Below are 27,816 nucleotides of genomic sequence, written 5' to 3' on the forward strand. Positions count from 1 at the left end.
CGCCCACAAAGCCACGCTGTGCCAGCAGATTCCCCATCCCTTGCCCACAGCCCAAAACTTCCCTGGTTGCCTCTTCCTCACCCTGGCTTGATTTATCTTGCGTTTTGACCCAGAGAAGTCGGTAAGTGATTAAAGCAGCGATTGCTAATTTTCATATAGGCATTTAATGTCATCTTTTTCCTCTCCCTTTCTCCTCCAGGCTGCAGAAAAGCCCGGGCCAAGGCAGCCTGAGGAGGGCTCCTGGCAGAGCTCGGCAGCTCGCAGGACGTGCTCAGCTGTCGGCGCAGTCCCGGCTCCAACCGCAGCTCAGGCACCCTCTGCCCCTTGAAACTGCCCGGCAGTATCAAAGAGCAACCGGTAAACGGGAAAGGGCTACAAGGGGACTTCCCTGGGGCAGGCAGGCACGGCCCGCTCTCCTTCTGGCAGCTCTGGACACGGAGAAGCGACAGGGCAGTTGCAAGACGCCCACACTCAGCCCGCACAGTCCCCCTTCCCCTGGGTTGCTGTTGATTCCTCCAGCACAGAGGACCAGTTAGAAGAAGGTGACACCAAGTCTCAGGGTTTTTTTTTTTTACTGCCCAGTCAATAAATGTGGACAAGAACAACCACTGCCCCAGAAGAGCAGGCTTGGAGCACCTGCTGGTGCAGAAACAACCCCCGTCCAAGATGATGGGGCTTGGGCCACTTCCTTGTGTGCCACTGCCTCCAAGTCACGAAGGATGCTACCACTCCAAAGGATAACACTGTGCTTTAATGTTTTAGAGACAATAGACTTTTACGTGGTACAACAGCAGACTGTATGTACTATACATACACACACACAGCGGGTGTAGTTAAAGCTTGTGTATTTGAACAATGCTAATGTTCCAAAAAAATGCACCAAGTCTTACAACAACAAAAATGTGAACGAAATCCAAGGCCACAAGTAGAGAGAGGTATGTTTTAAGGACTACAGGTCACATGGAAATAAAAAACAGTTGGTGACGCAATGCGAACTTTATCCTGAATAGAGATAACTGGTTAAAATGCAACTTTTCGTTACCTCGGGAGCAAGACAGTGTTTTACAGATACTTAAGCTCCAAACTACAGCAAAGAGAAACAAAGGTACTAGTGTGTACCCCCTTGGTCCTCAAATTCTCCTTCAGGTTGTTGAACTAAAAAGAAAAAAAGAGTTTTACTCTGAACTTCAGGCAAGAAAGATTTAAGGCTTTTCAGCTGGATATTTGAAACATACTGAACCAGAAAGTGGCAATATCAGCTCTCTATCATTTAAGGAAAACAAATGCCATAGAGCTAGTGTATTTTACAAACGTGCACCACACAGCTTGTTTATGCTAGCAGACACACACTTTTATAGCACCTAACTCTAAAGAATCCAGGACAGAGGATATTATAAAAGATGTTTCCAATAATGCTGTGCAGGTCATCAAGGTAAACTTAGTGTAATTAAAAGCATGAGGTGGTTGCTCTTGAAAGTTCTTTAGGCCCAACAGAAATTTGACCAGACATGATTTTCATTTTGTTTCCAACACAGGCTGAACCAAGAGACACGAATGTTGCTGAGATTGAGCCTGCCAGACCAGGAACTGCCTTCGGAACATCTTGGATTCATATTCGGCAAAGCCAATATGACCATGGGAACCTGCATTGTGGGCATCTGACACCCTGGCTGACATTTTATTTTAAGTTTTGCCTCCTGTGCTTAGTTGGAGAAGGGTGGTTTTCATTTGCGCCTCATGTTTTCCCAATTAAGAGTTACAAAACACCCATTAAAATTGTAACAAAGTATAAGAAGTTCAGCCAAGTCCAGTTGACTGAAACCCTTTGTACCAATACTGCCACATACAGATGTTGCCACATACACAGAAAAATGTGGTTCAATTCATTTTGATGGCCCTGGAAATGCTTTTCTCCATTGCTCTTACGAAATAAGTTGTTGTCATTTCAGGTTACTTTGCCCTGAAATGACCTGCCGTCAGGCAGGAGAGGTACAATGTGCTGTGTTCAGGATTTCAGTGCTCACCTTTGGTCCAACATTTATGAGATGCAAATCTTGAAATACTTGAAGAGAAATCTTCATTTTCAGATTATCAGACTAGATTTAGCTTCTCAGCCTAACCCATGGAAATACAAGAAGGAAAGCTCAAGATATAAATATCATTAAAAACCTCTTTGGATAGCTTAGCAGTCTGCAGACAGACTCGGGGTTTTTTTTTTCCTCCCCTCTGTTAAAGTTTGGTTAAAAATAGTAAGAAACTAACAGTTCAAGTGGTCAGACATTCTCAGGCACAGACAAAAAGGTGCATAAAACCCTTTATACTGAAATAAGACTATGCCCCAAATAATTTAGACATTAATTCCCTGCATGTTAAGAGGGTAGGAAAAATGTGTTTTAAATTTCTCAAACAAAAAACCACACACAGAAAAAAGGAGAGTTAACACTAGCAAGAATATAGAACACCACCAGAGGTAACATCTCAAAGAGGTATAACATACATATCCAGATATTGAAACAGCCACTACAGGACTTGTAATAAAATATAGTCAGAGATAATTCAGGACCATCCTTTTCAGCAAAGGTATAGCATTTACAGCATACGTGGTCCTAGAAGGATCCACAGCTTTTCAATTGTTTCCTGTGATGCTCCATGTTTATTCTAATAAACATAACTATTTCATGAATATCCATTTCACTCCCAAGCTTTTCTTCTAACAGCAGTATATGCTGCATTCTGGATGGAAAAACATTTCCAAAATTCTAATTGTAACTTGTAACTCTGTGACATCAGCATCATTGGAAATCCAGGAGGAGCCTACCTCATCATTACATTTTCATTTGCCATGAGAAGTCTTTTACTGCACAAAGACTATGACAACAATTCACAATGATTTAGTTTAAAAGTGAGACGTAGGAACAAGTAAGAACAGACAGTGACACTGGACAGAACAATCTCCAGAGCGCATTTAGAGAATAACACAGTTTCAGCTCCTGATGAGTGTCAAGAATTCTTCACGGGTCTTTGGATCTTCCCGGAATACCCCCAACATTGTGCTGGTTACTGTTTTACTGTTCATTTTCTGTACCCCACGCATTACCATACACATATGCCTAGAAGAAATGAGAGGGGAGTTGATAAATCAGGCATCCTCAAAAGAAAGAAGTAATCCCACAAAGAGAGGTGTTTCTTACACGGTCACATTAAATTCTGGGGAAGTGACACAACCTCCATATCCAGAGAGGACCTCTGTCATTAGTACCTCAGCTGCCCTCTATGGAAAAGAAAGTCAAATTCCCAGCCCCGGAGCACTGTCTTCCCTCCTCTGATCCTAAGAGTATCCCACCTTTCCCAGGCAAATTCTGATCACAGAGACATGCCTGTTGCTACTCCCAAGCTTTGCTCTACTTGAAGAAGTAGAAGGTGCACTGAGGCAGAGCACAGACCCAGTGCAACCGGGACAGCTGACCACACTGCCAGTTGCCACATCTCAGCAGCAGATAAGGTAGGCCCCCCCACTTTAAACAGCCCCAACCCACCAGGCCATTACTGATCGGGCAAAGATCACTCCTGCCTGCACTCTGCCTCAAACAAGCACAGCACACAGCTACCACCACCAAAGAGGCGGCACAAAGCAGCTCCGCAGCACACAGCGGCAACCACACACAGCCCCGCCGCTACCCCGGAACAGCTCAGAGTAACTTACGTAGCTTCAATAACCACTCCAACTCCAGCGGGCTGTAAGGCTTCTGTGATGGCTATTGCAATTTGTTTGGTAAGGCGTTCCTGGACTGAAAGAACAACAGGGAGTTCAGGCGCGGGGTTACATCTGACTAGCACCGACGCACCGCCACTATCTGGATAGCAACACTGCATCCTCGCTTCCAAGCGTGCCTGTTCCCCACCACCACCACCCAGACACACGTACTGCTCTTCCTAAATAAATTTTATTAGTACCAAATCCTATCTTATGTTTTGTATCCTGGAACAGACCTTTTATTTGCTCGTTTATCTGGGGAGTCATTTTGCATTACATCTTTGCAGGAATTGCGTTACCATCATTTGTTACAACAGCTCTTACATTTCCTACTACGCAGTTAGATTTTCTTGCTTCTCTATTTTCTTTCAGTTTTTATATATCTGTTCACTGGCTTTACTGCTGCACTATTCATTCCCTACACACAGTTTCTCTTTTTAAGGAAAGGAAATGGAGATAAAAATGAGGAAATTAAGAGAGTCTATTGTCCTGCAAAGCTTTACCTCCTGCAGCTCTAACACCCTTTGTTCACCAGTCCGACACCCAACGGTCACTAAGACTTCTGTCAACAAGGACAGGCTAAATTGAACCTCAGGACAACAACAGCAGGCTGAGCCCAGCCCAACACCTCTGATCCTGCAGCTTCCTCCGCTTCTCGCGGGCAGCAGGCAGGCAGTCTGTAACATAGCAGCTCTCACTTCATCTCTTCAGACAAGAATTCTTGAAAGCATCTCTCAAATTATCTGTAGGAGAGTTCACCTCCAGCAGCATCCAACTAGTTTAGTTATTCCTGGCAGCTGTATCTTGTAGCACATTCATCCTCTGAATCAGTTACTGCCTACATCTATTTTCATAGGCAGATTTTACCCCTCGCTGGAAACGCAGGAGCTAAGATGACAGATGAGGAACACCTGTTCAAGAGCACAGTGTTTTTCTTCACACTAAAATTTGCACAGCTACAGTCCACCTACAATTACCAGCACCCTGAGCTGGCCAGCAAAGGACTGCACACAACAAAACCAAAAATTCATCTGTTTACCTTGTAATCTTCTACTGTATATTTCCACAATCCTAAAGGAGAAAGGAAAGAGACAACATTATACTTATTCCTATCTAACCATTGTCCTATCTTCACAACTAACTTGACACAATCAAACAAGACCACTGTACGGATCCATGTCCTTCCTGGAAATCCACACGACATCAAGCTGCTGCTCAGCCCCTGGCCCAGCACTGCTGAAGGACTTCCCTTAGCACATCACTGTCTCTAGTGATGAGTCCCCCCTACTACCAGCCCAGAGACTGTTTCAGGGTCAAATCTGTCACTTCTTCTTAGAGCTTCTTCTGTTGGCTGTTACTGTTGAATTACCTGTACCATCACCCACCTGCATCACACAGTTGCAAGGGAATCCGTGCCCAAAGACTCCCTGAAAGTTAATCCTTGAACTGAGGTCAGACTAACTCCTTCTGCTTCAATCTAAACCGAATGCTGTTTAAAGGACAATTCAGATATTGGGATTTCCAGAAGGCTACTGAAATTAAGCAGGAGATGTTTTGGATTCTTGCATTTAACCACAGAGTTAACTACAAACAACGAGACAGAATTGGTTTTATTTAAAAACAGACACTATCCACCCATATATCACACCATCCTTCACATTTCAGCGCAGGGACCACCTTCGTGCTGCTCTCGAACCTGACTTCAAATTTAAGCCATTTGTAGGGCAATGCAAGTGATACTACCATCATTTATAACCACAGTACTATAACCCACACATTTAAGGAAAGTCTTATAACTGCTCTGTAACTCAATGGGTTATTCATGCCAACCTCAAATGCTTAATTACACATCAAGTGGCCATGTAAAGAAGTTGCTACAGAAAGCTTTAATACCCATCTGGTCAGACTAGACAAAAAACAGACACTGAGGCAGTCAGTGGGATTAGTTACAGCCTGAGGCATTAGTTGCAAGAAACATTTCTGACAATGAGATTTGCCTGCTGTTTTGGAGAGAGAATTATATGCAGAAACTCCCTTCCAGAAATGAAATGGTTGTGTTATAGCTACTCTAAACAAAGCAACATAATATTTAGATTAAATATATGGATAGGAAAAAAGCTGATGCCGAGATATTTTTACACCAGCATTGCATATAAGAAGTCCTATAAGCATGTTTATGTAAAAACAGTTACTTGCATTAGCATTTTCAAGCCTGAACTTGAAAAAAACAGAGATATTTGTTTACTGAACACAGGTCATCCACAACTACAGAAAATGACCACATTAGGCTAATCCTATTACAAAAGATTAGGCCTACAGTACCAACAGCCTCACAAAGCTTTGTTCGAACACTGGTTGCATTATATAGGGCACAAAAGGGAAGCACTACGTGGCCCACCAATCTCTTCATGGTAAGCACTCAAAAGCAAGTGAGGACTGAGAACATTTTGTTATACAATAATCTAATCTTTTCACTATTGCAGTATATGGGAGTTTTACCCTAACTTGAAAGAGGCAAGATTTAACCTTTCGAGCACAGCACAAGAAGCCTTGCACATATTCATACAGGTTCCTATACTGAGAATAAAGAGGAGGAAAAATTGTAGACTTCTAGCACCATGTTGCCACTTGCATTAAAAATCACGAAAGACAGTTTTGAGCTCCTTTTTATATCTGCAGTTCAGAGGTACCTAGAGACCGGAGCGAGCACAAATCAACTGATGCGTATTTCAAATGCGATCCTTAACCCTGCGTTCAGGCCCTGCAGAAATGAAACTAAGTGCTTAAGACAGTCTCTTCAGGAAGGATGTTTGCCTTCTGAAATCCAACTCAAAAAAAGCCTTCACCACTTAAAAAGATCCAGCCACACGAGTGCCAGCCAGCACATGAAACAAGCCATGAACTGCCACACGGACATCCCCAAGTGTAAGCAGCTACAGAAGGCAAAGTCTTCTGCCCAGCAGCTGCAGCGCTGTCAGCTCAGAACCTCGTCCTACAGCTTCAGCACTTAGGTACAGCCACAGGAAACAGATACAAAAAAAATTTATATGTTGAACTGCCTGTTTTGGCCTTTTAATCAGAGGAAAGTCTACTCCTATAAGCATTGCTAGAAGCCATGAAGATGGCCTCCCTGTAATGAGTTACATTAGCAAAGATGTGACCTCCAAGGGCCCTTCCACTCCAAACCAAATTCACTGTTGTGCAAGCAGAGCACAGAACAGAGCTGACTGACTTTAAAGCATTTTAGTGTCATATCCTACACATTTCTTACCTGCTAAGAAAACCCAGCAGGCATGCAGATTTACAAGGCTAATTCTCATTAGTATTACTGGAACTACAGCAAGATTAACAGACATTATCAGGGAAAGTATAAGCAAAACCTATGTGGTCTTTCTGAACTACAGACAATTTTTCAGATTAATTTCTCAAGAGACCGTTCCACTCCGGTCTCCAGTAATCTGCTTATGGAAGAGACTTACCATCCCCTTCCCCACCAGAACTAGAAACTGTCACTTGATAACAAGACTCAGTGCAACAACTGATCCAAGGGCACTTGCTGAGGAAAAAGCTATTTTACATAACAAATGGATTCCTCAAGTGTATCATAATTGCTTTGTTTCTTAGGCTGAACCTTATCTATACAATCTACCCCACAGCTCTCTCAGCAGGTCTCAAGTGAAAGAAAGAAATGCCAAATTTATCTGAAGAGTCAGCTAACAGATGAAAGCTTTAGGTTCAATTTCAATTCAAACACAATAGAATGCGGTCATTTACAGTTTGGAAGTTTTGGATTTTTGTTCTCATCAGTCAATATAAACAACAAGCAGTAAACAGCTAGAGATCCCCACTAGTTTTTGTGGCCTGCCTCAGAACATGACCAAATTCTCTGTTGTACTTGCTTCTGTGCTCCCTGCAGACATCAATGCTTTGGATGAACGTACAAAAGCATTACAGCTCTACTACAGTCGACTGATGTGAATTAACACAGAGCTCTTAAGACTTATCTGTCCTCTCCACAAAAAACATAATGCTGAGGATTGGTCTAAACCCAAATCCAGGACACAGAGTGGGTTGAGCTTTAGAAGGGGACCAGATTAGAAAGATTAGCACAGTTAGCACAGCTTGGAATCCTTTTTACAAATTAGCATCACTTTCATTACATTAACACTTACCTAGCAAGCTTGCTGAGACCAAGTACTTGTTTGTTAGGAAGATAGCCAATATGTACCTAAACAGAGGAGAACAAACCATTAGCAGAATCAAAACCACACTTCCAAATGCATATGAAACTCATGCATAGAGAATGAGATGTGCATTTGCCCCAGAACTAACTCTGGAACAGTCCAGAAGTCCTAGCATGTGGGAGGAACATGCCACCATGCAAGCCTGAAAAATTGTGGAGCTAACAGAGACTGTAAATGTCTGGTGAGGTCAGTGTCCTGGTGAAGAATAGGTAAGTTTTCTGAGGGGGAGAAAAATTACAACTCTTCAAGAGTCAAGGCTTATGTTCCAAGTCTCAGGAATGCTAGAGCTCTACTACATTCGGGTACAAAAAGCAGTCTATTACTCAGCACAGCGCTGTTCATCTAAAACAAACATGCTTTTATTCCAAGACCTAAAATGGATTTAGGGAACGGGAGGGAGAGGGACTGTACTTTACTTCCCGTGAAAGTTCTGATGGCAAGAAATACTTAGCCACCAAAATCAGGCTGCACTTACTGATTTTATTTTTTTCCTGCTTTGGTAGTACCATAGATCACTACGATTAAGTCAACTTCTATCCTGCTCGAATATGAATTTGCTGAACATTCATACTGAACATGTAGTTGCACTAAGTTGAAATAAATTCTTGAGAAAAGCGCTCATATACAAAAGTAGGGGGAAAGCCATTTAGTTTCTTGTTTTTAGAAAGCAACATAGACTACTGAATTCCAGTGGGTTTACAGTTATAACAGATTATAAGCCAGTATTTGTGTCACTGTACTAGAGACTTGAAAAATTAGCCAAGATACAGTAGGGGAGTGTCAGTGTAGGATTCTGTCTTAGCACTCTGCCTAGAGGCCCCATCTCAGAATCCTGTATTGCTGTACCTGCAATTAGAGGTACCACAGTGCACCTAATTACCTGGCTAACTTGCTCATTCCTATCACTTCTGTTGGGTAATCAACCCACTGACACCTGAAAAGACATGAAACATTTCAGATAAATTAAGAGACACAACTTAGAAATAAGCGTTGAATCCTGTTCCCCATAGAGTATTTTTGTGAATGTCTTAATTTCATTTAAGATAGAACTGCAAATACAAGACCTACTGGTCAGTATTTGCAGCCTGTTTGATGTACCCAACAGGAGAATGGTTAGTCTGAGAATATTTAGAGGCATACCAAGTCATTTAGCAGACCATTATACGAGCAGGACCAATTCGGTGTTTGCGAGGAGATTTCTCCAAACCACACAGGCTAAACAGCTAGATGTAAAAAGAATGCATATATTGCCACAGGAGTAACGAAGAGAATATACACAGTACGTGTAACCAAGAATAACAGGCAAAATAGAAAGCTTGCACAGAAAGAGAAGTTACCTTGTTTTCCAGTATAAAATACTAGCAGTAAGAAAAGAAAGCAGATGAAATTGAGTTGACTCAACTAAGTAATTGGCTGGTTTCTGTTAGGGTTTTCATTTTTTGGAGATAGTTTAGTTGGAACGTGTGTGGTACTGATCGAATTTTATAGACAACAAAAGCACTCACTACTCTCTGGCCTGCAAGTACTTTATGGTAGAGCAGATGGATCAGAATAAGCTTCATCCTTCTGTGCTGATATGAGAGTGAAGGGGCCGAGATGTGCAGAAGGACTACCCACTCTGAACCTTTCATCACATTTACAGCGGTTAACTTGAGAATTTTTATTTTATTTTTAAAGTTATTGGCATCACAATTTCAATCGCATCTGAAACACCAGCCCCTTTCATGGGAGTCCCAACCTAAGCAGCCTCCCACTAATCAATGTTGATCACCCCCTCCCTGACTGGGCTTGCTTATTTAAGACAGGGCTGCTAATCAGAAGTTTGTTCCACTCACAGGGGTTCCTGAGGTGAATGTGCACTAGATAGCTCTGAGCCAGAAGCTAAATCCGTGACAGAGCCAGCGTGCAGGGTGAGCTGGTTTAATATCAAGATGTCTGCCCTCAAGGCTTGCCGCTGCTTCACGAAGAGCTTTGATAGGAAATGTCAGAAACCATTACATTACTTAGACTAGGAAAGGTTGAGCATTGTATTTTAGGAGCTTAAATCCAAATAAAACTCACATTAATTAAGGAGGTCTTCCTTATTTGTATTCTGAAGATTAACTTCTAGAATCATAGCCGTAAGCAGTAAATACTTACAGCTTTAAAAGCTTTGTAGTTACAGCTACAAAGTCTTTTACATGTACTTTAGGTCTTTTATCATGTATTCCCACATTTGTTTTGTGAGGAAGTTACCTTTCCAACAAAAGGAACGAGGTGATGCTCACACAATGAGAACATGTCTATGTCCTTCACAATTACCATCTCATCATGATCTTCATCAAAGATGGCGTCATTCAGAACATCTGAAATTAAACATTTGCATTAAAAAAAAAATAAATGCATAAGCATGGAAGGTTCTTCCAGCCAGTATCTGAGAAAGCTCGTAGCAAGAGCATAGCGGTCTCAGAACTACAGATTTCAGGGTTAAAGATATAGGAAGCAAGTAAGGAGTAACTCACAAGTACGCTCTGGTTTGCCTATGATCACACAATTGCCACAGTGCTATGTCAGACTACCTATGTGCTACACCAGAAGTCAGCCTATAGTGTTTTATTTAACTAATAGTTTGAGCCTAGGTTAGGACAAGCCTAGTCTTTGCAGAATCACTGACATCTTAAGAGCAGTTAAGACTACAGCTGATAAAGCCAGTGCTGAAGATGAGATGCTGCACATCTCAAACTGGGCTTCCATTAGTGCTTCCACATACCACAACCAAAGCTGAGCCTGAGGTTTGAGAAAAGCTAAGCCACCACAGTGGTTTCTGCAAACACTTCGACACTGGCATCACTATCTTCAAGAAGGCTTTGCACGCAAGGAAGATACTCTCTTATTTCATCTTGAAACAGCCAGCAACTGTTTAGGCATACACAAAAGTCGAAGAGACAGATCTGTATCCACAGACTGGGGAGAGATGTGCTGTCCTGAACTGAAAGCAGGCACGCATATGCATGCTCCAACCTAATTCTGCACCTGACAACATGGAATTGAGGTGGAGAAACTCAGACAGAAGGAAGAAGACACAGCACAGTAAGAAAAGCAACATATAGCGTGACACTTTGTTAGTCTCAGAGCTCAGCAGAACAGATCCTCAGCTGATTTTTCAGATTCTCAGCCGATTTTCCAGATTTAGCAGTCCCCCAACACATCCTCAAGCAATCCTGACACAGGTTACAGCAGATCACTACAGTCTCCACAAAGACCGCAGGCAGCTAGACCATGCTCGGAGAGGTTAAAAGTAGAACACCCTTTTGAAGGACAAGACAGAAGAGCTGTACACAAGAGAGACAGGAGAGAGTAGCAAGAGAGAAGTAGCTGTACAGAAGGGCTGATAATCAGAACAAGGAACTCTGCAAACAAGTTAGCTTGGAGCTGCACTGGCAACTGGGGTTACTTCCAGGAACCAGAGTCACATATACCATGGCCAGAAGGGGAACCAGGGTGCTCAGGGACTGCCCTGCTTCATCCACAGTGGAGCTTAGCACCTGCAGTGACAAGTACACAAATCTAATAGTTGTGTCTGCTCTACTTGCCTTTATGCCTTCCCCTGACATGCACGTACACCTAATGGCCACCATCTGTTGTCGATAACGTATCATCATCATGGAGCATTTTAATTTCCTGCTTGCTATCAGCACTACGCAGGTAACCCTGGAAACCGCGCGCAAGATGTTCTGCCTGCAACGCACGTTCTTTCCTGAGAATGGCTGGTAACCTGCAAGACTGAACCCCACAAGACTTTTGATCAGGTCAGACGGCAGGAGTAGGGGCCACGAAAGAGGCCAGGAAAAACCTCTGTAAAGGCACAGGATTTTGTTCCTCAAATCTAGTTTACACCAAACACCGTTAGAGAGGATTTTGATTACACGGGGAGCATCATGCAGTTGTATAACTATGAATTCAACCAGGAATAACCAGAATCTGAAACAGAGCAGGCTCAGAGGAGAGGGAAAGGGAGACAGAGCAGCCGTCTGGGTTCTTAGCTCCCTCCCGCAGCACTCTGCGGACATGCCATTTCGACAGCAGAAAGGCAAACAGTGGTTTCACAAATCCTGCTACTGTGCCCAGCATTATTAAAACAAAATCCAAACGGATCCACGAAGTATCTCCAGAGCGACTGCTGCTGTTATTAGACCACCAGCTTGGCTCATACCGGCCTTGCCAGGAGCGTATCAGAGCCTGATGTTAGATATGGATTTACGTCAGCACATTCGCAAAGCAGACTGTTCAGAACAATCCAAAACGGCCATGTTCTCATTAAGAGTCATGGTAATGTGTGACACAATGTAAGGCCAAAGCTACACACAAGATACTTCAGCCGCTCAGTCTCATACATATGTACATATATATGCATATACACACTTATTCATGTATAAAAGATGTATTAATATATCCTTACAGACTTTATCTAAGGAACCTAACTCTATTACTGGAATCCCGAAGAGCCACATCATATCATGGAGAGAGCTGTGAGCCCTCTTTTAAAGCTGGGGGCAGGGGGGTGGGAAGGTTAAGTGGCCTGTGAAGTACCACACAGGCAACTTCAGGAACAAAACACATCCTTCTCACAGCTAAAGCAAGCAAACAGGAACACAAAGGTCATCCATCCTTCTTGCATATCCCCTCTTGAGGCTACAGCCCAGAGTCACAGCAGTTTGGGCATTACCCCCCTCACAGCCAAGGGAGTTTTAAAGGTGTGTAAGCAAACAGATCACTGCGTCAAGAATATAACCACAGAGCTGTGGAATTGCTTCGTGCGTCTCACTTATACAGGCCTTGCCAATTTTGCACCTTGGATTTATTTAAGGTTAGCAGCAAGTTGCAGCCAGATCACAGACGATACCTGCTCACCCGCACAACCTCTGCGGTCATGTCTGCAGCAGGGTGTGCTGATTTTAAGTCAGCACCAGTTACTCCTTGAGAAGGAGGGCCAGAGTCCAGAACGGAAGAAATCAGCTTAGTGTTAGCCCCTCCAATAACCCCTTCACAACTGCCAGATGACACAGGGAGACAAAGGTAAAACAAAGTGTGAGACTGAAGGCCACTACCTGAGTAAATGGCCACAGTGTTAAGAGAGATCCAGTCACCCCAACCCTGCCCCAGTCCCTCCCACTCACACTTCACAAGCCTGTTCTCCTAAAAATAAGCATAGCTTGAAGCTTGTCTATCCCTTTTTGAAATCCAAGCCTTGCGTTGACAAACGAAGAGTTAGGTAAGAGTAAACTGTGACAAGATGCTGTGCTATGTCCCACCGCAGCACTTGTTTTCAGTAATTACACAGGAGAGACTTGTCTGGCAGACTCAAACGCTTTGTGCAGGGAAGCAATACCATTTTATCTTACTTTGTCTGCCTTTTTCAGTCATTCAATTTGCAATAGCATCAAACAGGGCCCCGACAAGCTCAGCCTGCATCCTATAGCACATGTTCTGGAAAACTTAGAGCTGAAAGGACAGAAGGGGAAACAAGGCCTCAGATTAACCAGGCCAGAAGCAAAGCTGTGGACAAATTCATGCCTCTTCTTCCGTTCTTTCATCCTACCTACAAAACCACGCTGCCTGCTTCACTAGCTTGATTTCAGTTTTCTCATTTGGAGGCCCCAAAACACTTACTCTTGCCACTCAGGGCAAGATCTAAAAGTCGTGTTGTCCCTCCACAGGCCTGCCCCAGTTCACACAGAGCAACATGGCTGTTACACTAGGTGGGTCTTGGCTCTAAAGTACTCACCTGCCCTTCTAATGCAACTGCATCTTTTCCATCCCTTCCTCCTGTGGGCACCAGGATCTTCAAAGCAAAAGCACAAAGGGCAACAGGGTTTTTAGAGGGAAGGAGGGCTAGAAGTAAATATTGCTAGCTTGATTTCCTGACAAAGCAAGGTACCTGCAGCTCAGATGGGCTCCTCCTCAATAGGCTACTTTTCCTTAATACAAAAAGGAAATCCTTCCTCTCAAATGAAGCAACACTCTTACTCCCTCCAAGTACCACCTACATAATCATCCACATCAGTAGGACAGGACTACCATCTCCTCTGCTGGAAAGAAGGTGGGTATGTTCATACATCCTCCCTTGGCCTCTCAGTCACACCTCCCCTCACTCAGTTCACAGCTGTGCTCAAGTGATGCCACCAAGCTCTGTTTATAAGCCAAAGGAGCCTGCAAATAACACCATTTTTATTTTCCACCACCTCAGAAAAGCTAAGGGAATTTACTGCTTAAGTCCTTAAGCCTAGATACATCGTATTAAGAAAAGCTAAAACACGAATTAAAATATACGGCCGGGAGGAAGGGACAAACCCAAATATTTTATGTACAGTTGGGGCGCTCTAGATTATTCCAGCTGATTTTTCCTTCAGCTCAGAGTTCAAGTCCGGGCATAGAAACTTCAGCAGACTCTTAAAACTGAACAGTCATTTCTGCTGCAAGTTAATTCCTGAAACAGAGCAGAATTAATTTTTCCCCCTCTTTATCTTCAAAAAGAATTGATAAATGCAAAAATCAGAATTGAATGAAGACAAAACGAGAAAGACCTTTTGGGATTTTGCGTCAGAGCTAAGCAAAAAGACCTGTTGCTATAGAAACTATTTGCATGGCTTTAATGTAACACAGGAAAGCAAAAGCACCTCTGGCAACCAACGAAGCGAGAGCCCACCCAGCAGCTGGCTCAGTAGGTGAAGGGAATGAAGGATGGCAGCACTCCGCAGGGCAGCAGTGCATCAGCTTCACAGCCCTCCAGGCATCCCATTTCTACTACGTCTGGGAGACAGAAGAGTGAAGTGATGTAGGTTGTTCCCATTACAAGTTTAAGTACCTCCCCGTGGTGTTAAGTTGCCCCACTGCTCCACTTGAGAGGAGTCAGACTGAAGACTGTTCAGTGTCAACAGGATGAAGGCAGCCTCAGAGATTCCCTGTTACCGTTCCTTGAGCTCATTCACCCTGGCAGAGGCATAAGGCACAAGGCTCTCCTGATACTCATCACACAGCTCCAGACTGTCCTCGCTGACAGTCCCTATGCTCTCCATGGTGACCCATAAGTTGCAGCAGGCAGCTGAGGCCATCATAGGAATGGGTTCAGGCCACAGGAAGCAGATGCCCTATGAGGGTGGTGAGGCGAGTCACACCATACCAATGCTCATTAGCTCAAACAAACTAAAGTACAGGCTGCGGTCAGGTACCTCCTGCTCTCCTGGGAACACAGACAGAGTTACACCAAAACTGATGGCAGGGGACCTTGCCTACATGAACTAGGAACAGGTCATGGTTTGGAGGATACTCCAGAACAGCAGTGCCATGAGCCAGCAACCAAAGGCTAATCATTCACTAAGGCAGAATGAGCTAGGGTATGTTGGCAGATACCTTTGACTGCCTTTCTCAAGAAGTTCCTCTTCATCTCAAGACCAATGTAAGTGAGAGAGCAGGAGCCATGAGCCAACAGCTGAATGTGTGGTAGGAAACCAACAGACTACAGGGCCAGAATTAGATCTGGAAGGAAATTGCTGTAAGGAATTTCAGTTGCTTTCAGTTGCTGCTGGGCAAGTAGTAAGATGTAGAATCAAAACTGAAACCTGTTATTTATTCAGGTGATGACACTCCAGGATAACTGTAGTTAGAGAAGATATTCTAGAAAGGCAGCACAAGAAAATTATTGCAGCCTTCCGGTGTTCAAAAGGTACCAGAAAGTTATTACTCATACACAGAAAAGAATCAGGTTACAAAAACACTCATTCATATAGAGAGAGTTCATACTGCTGCAGAAAGTTAATGACTTCAGGTTGCTAAGAAAGGGAGTGATCTGGGTGTGCCAATGCACAACAGAATTACCATTTGCTTCAAGAAGTCTTGAAGAGCTCTAGAAAAGAGACAGCCTAAGATGCCACATTATATTTAAATAGGCAAGAGTTCAAAAGCTGCAGAGACAATTAAATGGGCACTATGTGGCTTCCTTGCCATAACACATTTTCCTAACAGGAAACAAAAAAAACCACTCAGACACAAAAGAATTTACAAGTTTATGACTAATATTTCAGATTTCATCACTGAGACACCAAAGGACTAGAAACAGACATTCAACTTCAGACAGGAACATTTGCTTCAGAAGCAAAGCTTAATTCCTCAGTTAACCAGTAGAGAGGTGAACCAGATGTGCAATTTAAGGCACATTTCATAAAAGCAAAAATTGAGGAAAAGCATTATTGCTATTCAAGTAATTCTGGCCATCGTTTGTACAGATTTGTTTCTTTTTCTGTAAGACACCTTTCGGTGTTGCAGTGAGACTCAGGTTTATTCATAAGAGATCAGTTATTGCAGAGTCTCAGATGAAGCTAAGATTAGGTTCTAGAAGTTGTCCTCTGCCAGGAGGTTTATTAATATGAAGAAAAGCAGGGTTATGTCAGATGCTCATTACAATGTATCAGGATTTTCAATAACCATTTCAATGTCTCATGTCATAGAAGGTGCTGAAAGTCCCCCCCATCCACACTTCTTTCTGAAATCAACACACAGGAAATCAGAGATGAAACAACACTTTGGAAAAGAAACATGAAGAGATCAGAAGTCTTTAATAGTTAAGATCCAAGAGGTTAAGACGTTAAATAAATTCCCAACAAAACCCCAAACAAGCTTAACAAATCTGGTTTTGCTTAAGCATTAATGGGCAGAGAAGATCATCCTGGGAAGGCCTGCAGTCCTAGTTCCCAGCAGAAACGACACCACATCAAGTACCTGTTCCAGTACGGTATGCTTCACCCAGGCAGGGGTAGAGGTTGAGGAAAGAAACCCCCAAGAACCTTACTCAACTTGTATCTCCCACCCTCCAGTTTATAAGAAGCCACGGCTATACCAGAGTAATGTTGATGTTTAAGTTGCTACTAGATTAGACTGTTGCATCTATGAGAAGCAAGAGAACTAGCAGTACCTTGTTTCCAGGAAAGAAGGAAGTAACTCACCAGCTCTTCGCAAAGGGTAGTGCTGCTGATCAGCCAGCCTTGTTTAAGGCACTGCCTATTTTTACGTAGCGATGCTTAGCACCTCTCACCCACAGCACACTGAGTAGGCTTGGAAAAATTTATGCGCTTACACCATTGTTGTCATCTGTCAAAATACCAAATCGACACAGACAAGAAGATGAAGAAAAGAGTATTAAGGTTGCATTTTTTCACCCTTCACCATAGGAGAAGCACATAAACTAATGAGAGAGGAAAAACAACATACACACAGTTCAGCAGGTGTTAATCTACTGTATGAGACCTAACTAGTTGTTATTTGCTTTAAAATAAAAATTGCACAGAGTCACTTAGCTTCCAGGCAAATAAAGCCTCCATGCAGTCTTTCAAACCAGTGAGGTTCAGAAAGCAAAGTTACCTTCTCCCAGCATTCTGATTTTCATCTCCCTGTTAAGCATGCTGAAAGGACAGCTGAACCTGCCAACATGCTTGAAAGCTAACATACCTACCAGAAAAGTCTTCCAGCCTTTATTCATGTAACAACTGTTACCAGCAAGTACACTGTTTAATAAGCATGCTGTTTTACTTAAGAGTGCTTACGGCTGATGAAAACAAGTTAACTTCCTACTGCAGATGCAGGCAGCTTGTTCAATCCTGTGCCTAACGTTTCCTACAGGATTACACAACCAGAACCAACTCCTTTATGGTTTACTTTTTGAAGCCAACATCACTGACGCTCACCGTAACTGACACCATTTCCGTAACTTATCAGTTACCTCTGCTTAACAAGACTGATTCTGAAGTCTTCAGCTTCAGTTACAACTTAATACTGTCTGCAATCTTGTATGGCCATTTATTCACTCATTTACTGCATTTGCACACGCTTGTGCTTTGTAGTATTTATACAGAGGCTCACAGACAGCACCCCCCAAGTATGACATTAAGCCTCTAGTAAAAGGAGGGTCAGATCTCTCAAGGTTTAGTCTTTTTGTGTGGCAGACAATTGCCTGAGCCAACTATAAGAATGTTACAGGCAACCAGCTATCAACAGTCTGGTTCACCTCTATTATTATTATTATATTCTCACCAAGAGAGCAATATATTTACTTTGCAATATAATTTACTCCCAGAAGTATAAAGCTGACAGACCTGACCCTGGAAAAGAAAACAAGTTCTTGGATGCTCATGCAAAGGCAGTGCATGAAATTGAGCAGTCAAACTTTCAGTATCCTGTCTGCTCTGACATCCTTACCAACACAGGAAGAGGTTTCTGTTGTAATGGCTGTTAGTTTACACAGATGCCCAAGTGTGAACCACTAGCATTTTTAATCTGGTCCCCAGGTGGATTTTATTTGAAACCACTGGAGGCATTCTTGCTCCTCCAACAAAAGCTTGTTGACTAGTACTGTAGAAGTGAGATCAAGACATTTGAATACATTTTGTCAAAGAAAGAGGTTGAGGCCTTTAGTAAAGCCAGGATTAATAAAAAGACATAATCTAGAAAGAACAGCAAGAGCCAGATTTAGACATTTAGCAAGTAAAGTCTACTAATGGCTCTGAAATACAATATTGACCAGCTGCAGAACTCAGATAGCAAAGATGAATAAGAGGTAAAACGGGAACACTCTTTCCCTGCACTATTGAAAACAAGCTAGGAAATGCACACATGGTGGAAGCTGGAAAGCAGAATCAGCTTCTCTGCTTTTCACAGAAATCTGAATGGAGAAAAAGGGCAGAATTTAAATGGAATCTTCCCTACGACACTGCAAAGTTAAGTTAGGGAAAGTACAAAAACACAAATACAATCAGGTGTCATGGAAGCAAAATGACAACACCCAGAAAGGGAGATCAAGCATGCCCCAAATGTATTATGTTCTCAGACACATGGTAATCAAAAAGATCAAGAAAAAAGTTTGTTCTTAAGGATGAATTATCAATCAAGGCTCAAAAAGAAAAACACCACCCATCTGCTAACTGTTGAAACCACATGTCAGCTCAGTAGCTTCCAAAAGCATTCCTTAAAAGCAAAGGAACCAGGGTTTCTTAAACTATACGCCCCACTCATGCCACTTGGTTGACTTCTCCTCCCATGCCACCACAGAGGAGAGGCTGCTGCAGGGCAGGTATGACTGTCATCCCTCACCATACCAAAAAGCTTCCAGCAACCTGACTGCACTCAAAAGTGTTCAGTGACAGGTCAGAGCAAGGCACCATTCAAATCACTAACCTCTGAGAGCAACGGGCAGCATAGCTTTGTGCCCAGCCACATAACCCCCACATTCTCACAGCAAGTGAGGCTCAAGTCAAGCACATTAAACACTGAAGACCTCCTATGGTGTACTTTCAACTTTACCCTCTTCAGCCTTCGCTACGTTTCATAATTTGGGAATGTATCTATTCCATCTTTTTTATGTTCCTATATGGAAAATTAAAACATCATCAGAAATTATTTGGTTTTTCTCCTGCCTACCCAAGGCAGATACTCAAACCAACCCACAATGCCGATTTTAAAGCCTGTAGCTGCACTAACATCCAATACCTTGGTTTGTCTTTGTCACTCTTTCCTGGCTGCAGTCTGGCAATGACATTTCCACATACTGGCAAGGGTTGTGAGCTCAGCTGGGGCCAGCTGAAGACAGGTGCCTGTTGCAACATACCTTGCTTCTAGCCCTGTGTTTGTACAATGACCACCACAGAGCTCTTCCTTGGGAAACCTTTTATGAAAGGATGGGACTTACAGCTATTGTAACTGTCTTTTATCTTCCGCCTGTCGTGGGGTAAACTTGAACACACTCCTCACGCATCCCACAAATCACTACTTTAACCTCTGCCCATCCAGACAGTTCCACATAAGGGAGCCAAATAAGCTGCAAAAACAACCATGAAAAAACAAGAGGTCAGGGCTGCTTTTTGTTGGGGTTTGTTTTGGGGTTTTTTTTTTGTTTGTTTGAGGTTTGTTTTGGGTTTTTTTTCTTTGTTTGATTGGATTTTTTTTTTTCCTTTCTTTTACAAGCCAGTTCCTGTCTAGTTCACAGCCTGGCTGGGCAGACAGGTATTAGCATAACCAAGTGAACACCACATCAGGATGCTGCAGCAGAGACAAAGCAGGAGCTGCAGTCCCACGGCTAGCTTTGTTCCCAAAGACTTTGCAGTTGTTGGCTCCAGGTCTCACAATGCATTTAAAACCCTCTCAAGGCAAAGTTACTTCCATAGAAACTCTCCCAGCCAACTCCTCATCCACTTGTCATTCCACTAGCTGCTGTGGACTCATCCTTCAGCTACAACTCTTTCTTCTGTTTGGCTAGTAAGAGTGAGAAGACTGGAAGCTGGGTACTGTATAAGAAGAGGTGAGTAGCTGGAAAGTAAAAGGATTCCCCACCTGACACAGGAAGGAACATTAGTATCACAGCTTCATTTTATTTCCTAGAAAGAAAAGAAAAAAGCAGTCCGAGAGTACAGCACCTAGCAGCAACACTTTTTACTCTCAGATTTAACACAGCACTTTCCCAGGTACAGATATTCAGAGAAGACCATCCAGAACTACTCTGCTTAATTAGATCGGGACAGGGTCAGGTCACAGCGAACCCATGCTGAAACAGAAAAAAGCTACTAAAAACCGTTAAGGGAATGTGTAGCTCTGCACACAAAACTGGCAGCAAGATAAGAGAGGACTTAAGATGGGCAGCAATCTCATCTAGGTTTAGCACAGAAATTCATGCTCAGAAACTACCACTAAAAAAAAATCCTTCTGCTACAGACTGGCAAGATGACTAGAGACCTCCTGTGTTTTACAGCAGGAGAGAGACACACACAATCCCCAAATGAGGAAAGTTAGTCCCAGTAGACAAAGGATCATTCTTTGAGACCCTGATGAAACCTCATCTCAAACACTAAAGGAAGAAGGGAACAAGGATGGCCACTGCAGTCCAGAGCTTATTTCCAGGTATGAACCTGAAAACCTCGTTCGATCTGAAAGGCAAAACAAACACAGACGCAGAAATGCTGTAACTGGGAAAAGCTAGGACACAACATTGGCACGTGAGTATAAGCTGGCCATGAGTAAGTGAATATTGGAAGTTATATGCAATCTCATTTCAGAAGAGTCAACAGTTGAGAAATGAAAAAGAAAATAAACACAGAGGCCAACCTTTAAGTTGAAGCACAGTGCACTTACGCAAAGGACTCTGACGCATTAGTGGAAGCTCCCCGATGCCAGCATCAGCACGGTTCAGCCTCTTCACTCAGCTGCAACACCCCGATAAAGTTCTGGGGCAGGCTCAAAACACCAGTGCTGTACTCCGGAGAGCAGAACACCATCAGCTCCTTCCTGACAGTATTTGCATCCCTTCTTCACTAAGAGGAACTTGCCTTTTACTGTAAGAGGGAAAGGAGGGGGAATTCCCCAGCTTCCCAAGCCCTTTTTTACCTTTTGTACTGGGTACAGTCCTTAGTGGACTGTAATGTTGCCTAACATTCTTTACACAGAGTCTAAGAAGCACCAGAAGGTTAATTTCCTTCTCCTGGAAAGCTGGTCCATTTGCCTCCTTTTTCTGTGGTCAGATGTGCCAGAGTGCCTCCTTAAGAGCCCTTACCTGTGATGCTAAGAGAAAAACTGATATAAAAGCTAAAATTTTCAAGCAGGATTTACCCTGCACTGGAACCAAGAGACAACATTGGAGTTGCTGGTGATGAGGAGAACAAATCCCACCCAGTTCCTCTCTTCCTGTCCTCAGGGAGGGCCTGCAGCCAGCGAGCGGGTAAGACACTCACCCGGGGCAGAGATGTGAACCTGGGGTACCTCGCTACACCCATATTTGCCGCCAGGACCCCGCGATGGGGCTGGGATCTCCCTGACCTCCTCACCTCGCTTCTCAAGTTTCATTCCCACCTTTGAAAAACGTCACCTGATAAAAGCATCAGCAGAACAGGATCTTTTCTGAGAGAATTCAAACCACTTACGTCCCACCCCTTCTGAACCCAGCCTAGCTCAGCTGGGGATGGAGGCAAGCACAATCAACAAGTTTCTACACCAGAGCTTGAGAAGTTTACACCAGAAAAGGGAAAGCAAAAGCACTTGCTCTATTCACCCAAACCGGAAGCACAGCAGTTTATGACAGAATGTGAACTTTACCAGCATGGAGTTAAAAAAAAAAAATAAACTGAGGGAAGGAGAGATCCCCAGGTACGGGTGTTTCTAGCGCATATTGCTGATGACTTACTGACAAGGGGCATCAGACGGACCGTACGGTGACAGGGCAGTGGCAAAGCCCATCTGAAGAAATAAAGGAGGACAGCCTGCGCCAGGGCGGGTGCCAGAGCAGTAGGCTCCAGCTCCGCCGGCCCGCAGCCCGCCCCGGGGTGACCCCTGGCCCCCCGCCCGCCCCGGGGGCGCGCTCCCTACCCGAGATGGTCTCCTGGTAGCCCTTGGTGAAGAACTGCATGGCGGTGGCCGCCCTCCAGGGCGTCTTCAGCAGACCCTGCCGCTCGGGGTCCTCGCCCAGCGAGCGCAGGATGGTGGTGTAGGCTGCCGCCAGGTTGGGCAGGCTCAGCTCGTTGTCCTCCTCGCTGCGGGGCCGCTCGCCCCTCCAGCCGTCGCCGCCGCCGGGGGGGACGCGCGGCTTCTCGGCGCCCCCCGACGGGGAGGCGGAGGGCGGCGGCGGCCTCTCCTGCCGCGCGTACCCGTTACAGCTCCGCGCCGCCTCCATGGGCCCCGGCAGGGCCCGGCCGGCCCGCCGCCGTGCGGGCAGCGCGCTGTGGCGGAGCCTGTTACCCTCAGCGCTCCCGCCCGCCGCCGCCGCCCCAGCCCCGCCGCCGCCTCAGCGCTCCCGCCCGCTGTCTCAGCCGCCCGCTTTATACCGCCCGCGCCGCTGCCATTGGCCGCCGCCGCCGCGACGTCACCCGCTGTGTCATGAGCCGGCCGGCCTCAGCCAGCCGCGGCGGAGCGACGCTGGGGAGCCGCGGGGAACCGCGGCGGGGGGTGGGGTGTCCCCGCTGGGGCCCGCCGGCTGAGGCGAGGGGCTGGGAGCACCCCGGGGTCGGACCCCGAGCCGTTGTAGGGTGCCCCTCCTTCCATCGCTCCACTGTGGGGCGCGTCCGTGGGCAGCCCAGGGCGAGCGGCAGGGCTGCTGCGGCAGAGCACGGGCGCGCAGGGTCCCGCCGGCATGTGGGCCCTCGCCCTGCGTGGCAGGTCCCAACATCGTGCTCCATTTTCTCTTCATTCCTCAAACTCCGAGAGCCGGTCCTTTTCCCGCCGGGGTGAGCGATGCTGCTTCCCCTCAGTAGCTCCCAGTGCCACTGGAACACCGTCGGGACGCCATCGTACCCCTTCTGGGTACGATGAGTCACCGGCGGCGGGATGCATCCACCAGAGAGATCCCGGGTGTGGATTTACCCCCCTGCGTGACTGTCCCTATCACTTCGTCACAGCTGAGGTTCCAGTCCCTTCAAACTTAGGAGCTCAGCAGACACCCTCCTGCCACAGGGCTCAGGGGCCTCGGTGCTTTCATACTCCCACCCGTGACTGTCTCTGATGACCGAGACCAAATATTTTGGGATGTCTATGGGGATCTGGCTGGGACGTCACCGCTGCCAGTGGTTTGAGCATCCTGCAGCCTCTGGGCACTTTTGGGGCAAATGTGGGAGACAGAGCGCAGCTTGTCTTTGCCAACGGCAGCCGTCAGCCCCACGTAGGGTTTGGATGTTGGTGCACAAATCAATGCCGGGGCGGGCGGTTTGGAAGGGAGGTCCCCTCCACCTGAAACTCTGCTGGGATGTTACGAGATCGAAACTGAGTCTTAAGGTCCAGCTGAGCATCGGGTGCGTGCTCCATCGCCCGCACCCCAACCGCAAGCCAGGTAACTAATATTTTCTGGATTGCTGTCAAAATAAACAGCCGAGATGCTAAGGGACACAGCAAAGCCCTCTCTTTTCACACCTGATCTGTGCCTAAGGCAGCAGGGACAAATTCTCCCCACTTGTGCCTAGGAAATGGCAAATTGCCGGGGAGATAAGGAGTGGACGGAGCTGTCAGAGGGATGAGGCGCAGAGTGTGACTCGCTGGCTTTTCCCCGTCTCCTGGCACAAGAGCTACATTTAACCAAGACAAGAGGAAAAAAGGGGGGGGGGAAAAGAAACCAAAAACAAAACCAGCAGCAGTAACGTGCTCCACGTTTATCATTCGGTTTCCGATCACAGGTTTTACCAGAAGAGAGCCAGGATGACTCAGGTGAAATCAAGGGCCCGGCGCTGGCGTGCAGCCAGCCAGGCTTTACGGCAGTTTTATTGCCCCGGCCTCTGATCAGGAACAGAAACTGCTGTACCGGAGGATTTGAAGCCCTGAACTCCACCCCAGCTCCCCCCCAGACACCGAACGAGGTACGGCTAGGCGCCTCGCATCACTTCGCAACCCGCCGAGGATGTTCAAATCCTCCCTACGAACTGGGATGGGTTTAAAAGGGACGGGTTCCTTTACTTGAAACGTGCAAAAAACATTCATGGAACTGGGCCCAGCGACTACTGCTTTCGTTGGGATCCAGACCAAGCGGACACGGTTCAAAGGGTTGGGTAGCATTTCTTAAGAGCTACATACCACTGAGACCTAAATCATATATATGAAAAAAGGTTTGTAAAGGGCATCTGAGTATCTTGGCACTCCCTGGTCTTTGCTACCTTTATTTTCTTGGAAAAGAAGAAGATAAGCTCCCTCTGGAGTCACCCTGGACTTTATAATGGTCTGAACTCAGCAGCTGTGGGAGCTGGTTGCAATTTTTCTATTTATGGGGCCAGAAGGGCACTTGCCAGCTTATACATGAGCACTACGTGGATGCACAGAAAACCACTTTTTCTGGGTGTGTTTGAGCAGAGGTTGCACACGCAGGAGCCAATGCCAGCAATTCTGCTAACAGCATTTGCAAACACAGAATGATTAAGTTTAGGTAATTTAGATATGTGTCAGGATGTGTTACGAGGCAGCCTGATTTCCAGCCATGGTGAAGTCGTCTACCTCTGAAACACAGACCCACATCAGCTGGGTAACTAGAAGCACTAATGCTTGGCCTTTTGGGTTTTTTAAAGTGTCTTATGATAATATTTTAATTTTTATATTTTTTATTTTATATATTCCTTATTAATTACATTCTCATGTAGCCTTCCCAAGAAATTTTTCTTTGCTATTCCTAAATATATCCCGAAAAAAGCAAAACACAGGCTATAAAACAGAAGAGCAGCAGACTACTGTGCAACGTTGTTAAAAGACACTCTGAATTTCCTAGAGGGAATCTACCCTGTTTCTCTTTCCTGTGCTCGCTCAGAGCCTGGGGGTTATTTCGCTGTTCAAAGATTGAAGAGAGATTCTTAAAAAGCAACAAAACAGGGAGTGCAAAAATTCCTGAGGCTGTAACTTGGAATTATTTGCAAGTCTAGAATAAGGTCTAGAGCAGGTGAAAGCCCGGTGCATCTGCTGGAGGGTACCTGGGGGGTCCCTGGGAGAGACAGGGGATGCTGCTGGGTGCCAAGGTGGGGGCACACGGGTACATGGTCCATGGTGAAGCCCATCAGAAGCCTCTCTTGCCTTTGAAAGTAGGGAAAATACAAAACAGGGACAGAATGGAGCACGTCTGTATTCAGGCTCCAGCTCCTTGACCTGTTTTAGTCAGTTGAACTTCCTCGGGGTTTTGGTGGCAGAGTGGGACTCTGCGGGGAAGGGCTGGAGCATCGTTCCCTGTGTGCCCAAGGTGCTCCTCAGGGTTTGAAGAGCAGGCTCTCGAAAGAAACCTCTCCGTGCCAAGCTGGCTAAGGATGAAGAGACCCTGGGCAGTCTTCACCGGGTTAGATAAAGCCATCTAAAAGGCGTTTCAAGGGCAATTTCTGCGCTGACAGCTGCTAGAAGGCTGGGATAAATCATGCACAGAAGACACCTATTTTTCCTCCATTGACTATAAAGCAGGAGCGTTCGGGACTTGGCTCGGAGCTTAAAGTTAGAGATGATAAATTCCACCTTCTCAAACCATCTGCGTCGACCCAGCGTATCATTAGCGGCTCAAGCAGGAAAAGAGCAATGCACATCAATCCTGCTATTAACATCAAACCAGAACGTGACCCGAACGTGATCCTTAAATAATAGCTGAGCCCACAGCAGTGATGAATGGCAGCGTCACAGCCTACTTCCATCCTTCCCGTGCCCTGGAAATACAGCTTGGGATTTATCAGTCCCTGGAATCGCAGTGCATCAATTTAAAGAGTGAATCACGAGCAATTTAATTCTATTACCCAGAATAACAAGCAAAATTGATTATAGGCTCCTAAAAACCTAATCTCTTACATGGGGGTTTGTTGCTCTCTAAGGACAGAGGATGCCCAAGGTCTGAGGGGTCTTCTTCAGATGCGATCTGCTTTTTAACTTCCCTGGTGAGGTCTCACATTTTAGAGCTGAAACTGGAAATTAAAAAGGCAGTTTTGTCCTGCCTCAGCTTTCCCTTCCTGCCTTCACAGAGCAAGGATACAGCATCTCATGGCGATGGACTCCTCTAGGCTTTGCTCCCCGTAATTTGCCAAACTTCAGAGGGATGGCCCAAGCAGGTTGTAGGAGGCAAATCCATATTTATGGTTTTAAGACTATGAAAACACCTGTATAACACAAGTCTCCAGGTTCCTGTGGACCTGTATCCCATTTCCAATGGGAACTAGCTGACATCGGCCAGGGCAATCTCTATGTCCCTCCAGCCCATTCCTAAATTAAGGGCAGCTTTTGATTCATGCACCGGGCAGACGGGAACAGCAGCTGTGTCCCCGCATCGCTCCCCTCGGTTGCTTATCACTATTATTACCCTGGGATCAATAACACGATTTGTAGACCAGACTGTTTCCTGGCAACAAGTGGCTTGAAACTATTCCTGCAAATTTCCTCTGCCACTTGTGTCCAATTGAGTCCAGCATCAAGCGGCTCTTTTTGCAGCCCAGGTAGGAATTCGTGTTTTACCTGCCTTTAAGTAAATTAACTACTGTTGCATTTATATGGCAGCACATCAGCCAGCAGGAGGGAGAAGCCAGGTTTGCTGTTCTCCATCAATAAACTCTACTGCATGAGACACCTAACCTTCTCATAGGCAATTCTCACCGTTGCTGTCTTCTCCTTGGACTAGCCAGCCAGGATTGCCAAGTTGAGTCACTCCATGACGAACAGTTATGTTCTTTGGAAAGAAGTTGAGGTGCGTTTCGTAGCCAGAAGATGTTTTGTCCAAACACAGGGTCTCCTTTGCCCAGTTCCACCCCAAGAATCCAAGCTGTTTGAGTTTTCTTGACTTACCTGCCCCGAAACCATCCCCGTTGGTATCGACTTTCTTTTACTGCCTACAAGGTAAGAAACCCTCCCAGCTGGAGTAACCCAGCTGCCCTGGCTCTGTGCACCATTGGAGCTGGTGACTTACACTTGGTTCGTAAAGCAAATCTTTCTTTGAGTCTGATAGCATTGCTCACTCCTGCAGCGAAAAAAAGAGAGAAGTTATAACCAACAGTTATTAATTTTCTAATGAGGGAATGCATTTCCAAACAAGCCACGGAACTTCACCTTAAGTGGATGCAAATCCTCAATGAGGGACACAGCAGAAGCCCTGGAGAATTGACGGCTCCCTAACCAACGCCTGCAGAGCTAACCCAAAAATGGACCAGGTTTGCTGTGGAAACTGCAGACACTGGACATCCCCAGAAGCCAAGAGAAGACCTCTTTCTTCTCTGATGGAGATAAGCATCTTAACTGGAATTACATTGCCCCAAAATATTTGCTATCCCACTAAAGTACCAAATGCTCGAGATACAACATCTGACAAGTTTGCTGCAAATAGACCTT

At 45.3% G+C, this 27,816-nt stretch overlaps 1 protein-coding gene across 1 annotated transcript; it reads right to left on the reverse strand.

Moving 5' to 3' along the window:
• Positions 1-2,983: 2,983 nt before the first annotated feature.
• On the reverse strand, positions 2,984-22,678 carry GCH1 (GTP cyclohydrolase 1; the record flags this gene model as incomplete). The annotated part of the gene is made up of 6 exons (XM_082000073.1): positions 2,984-3,110; positions 3,704-3,788; positions 4,794-4,825; positions 7,927-7,982; positions 10,234-10,343; positions 22,375-22,678. The coding sequence occupies 6 exons, from the start codon at positions 22,676-22,678 to the stop codon at positions 2,984-2,986; spliced, it is 714 nt and encodes a 237-aa protein (XP_081856199.1).
• Between the last annotated feature and the right edge of the window lie 5,138 nt (positions 22,679-27,816).

This window comes from Phaethon aethereus, assembly GCF_964289735.1.
Source record: "Phaethon aethereus genome assembly, chromosome: 5".
Taxonomy (NCBI): Eukaryota; Metazoa; Chordata; class Aves; order Phaethontiformes; family Phaethontidae; genus Phaethon; species Phaethon aethereus.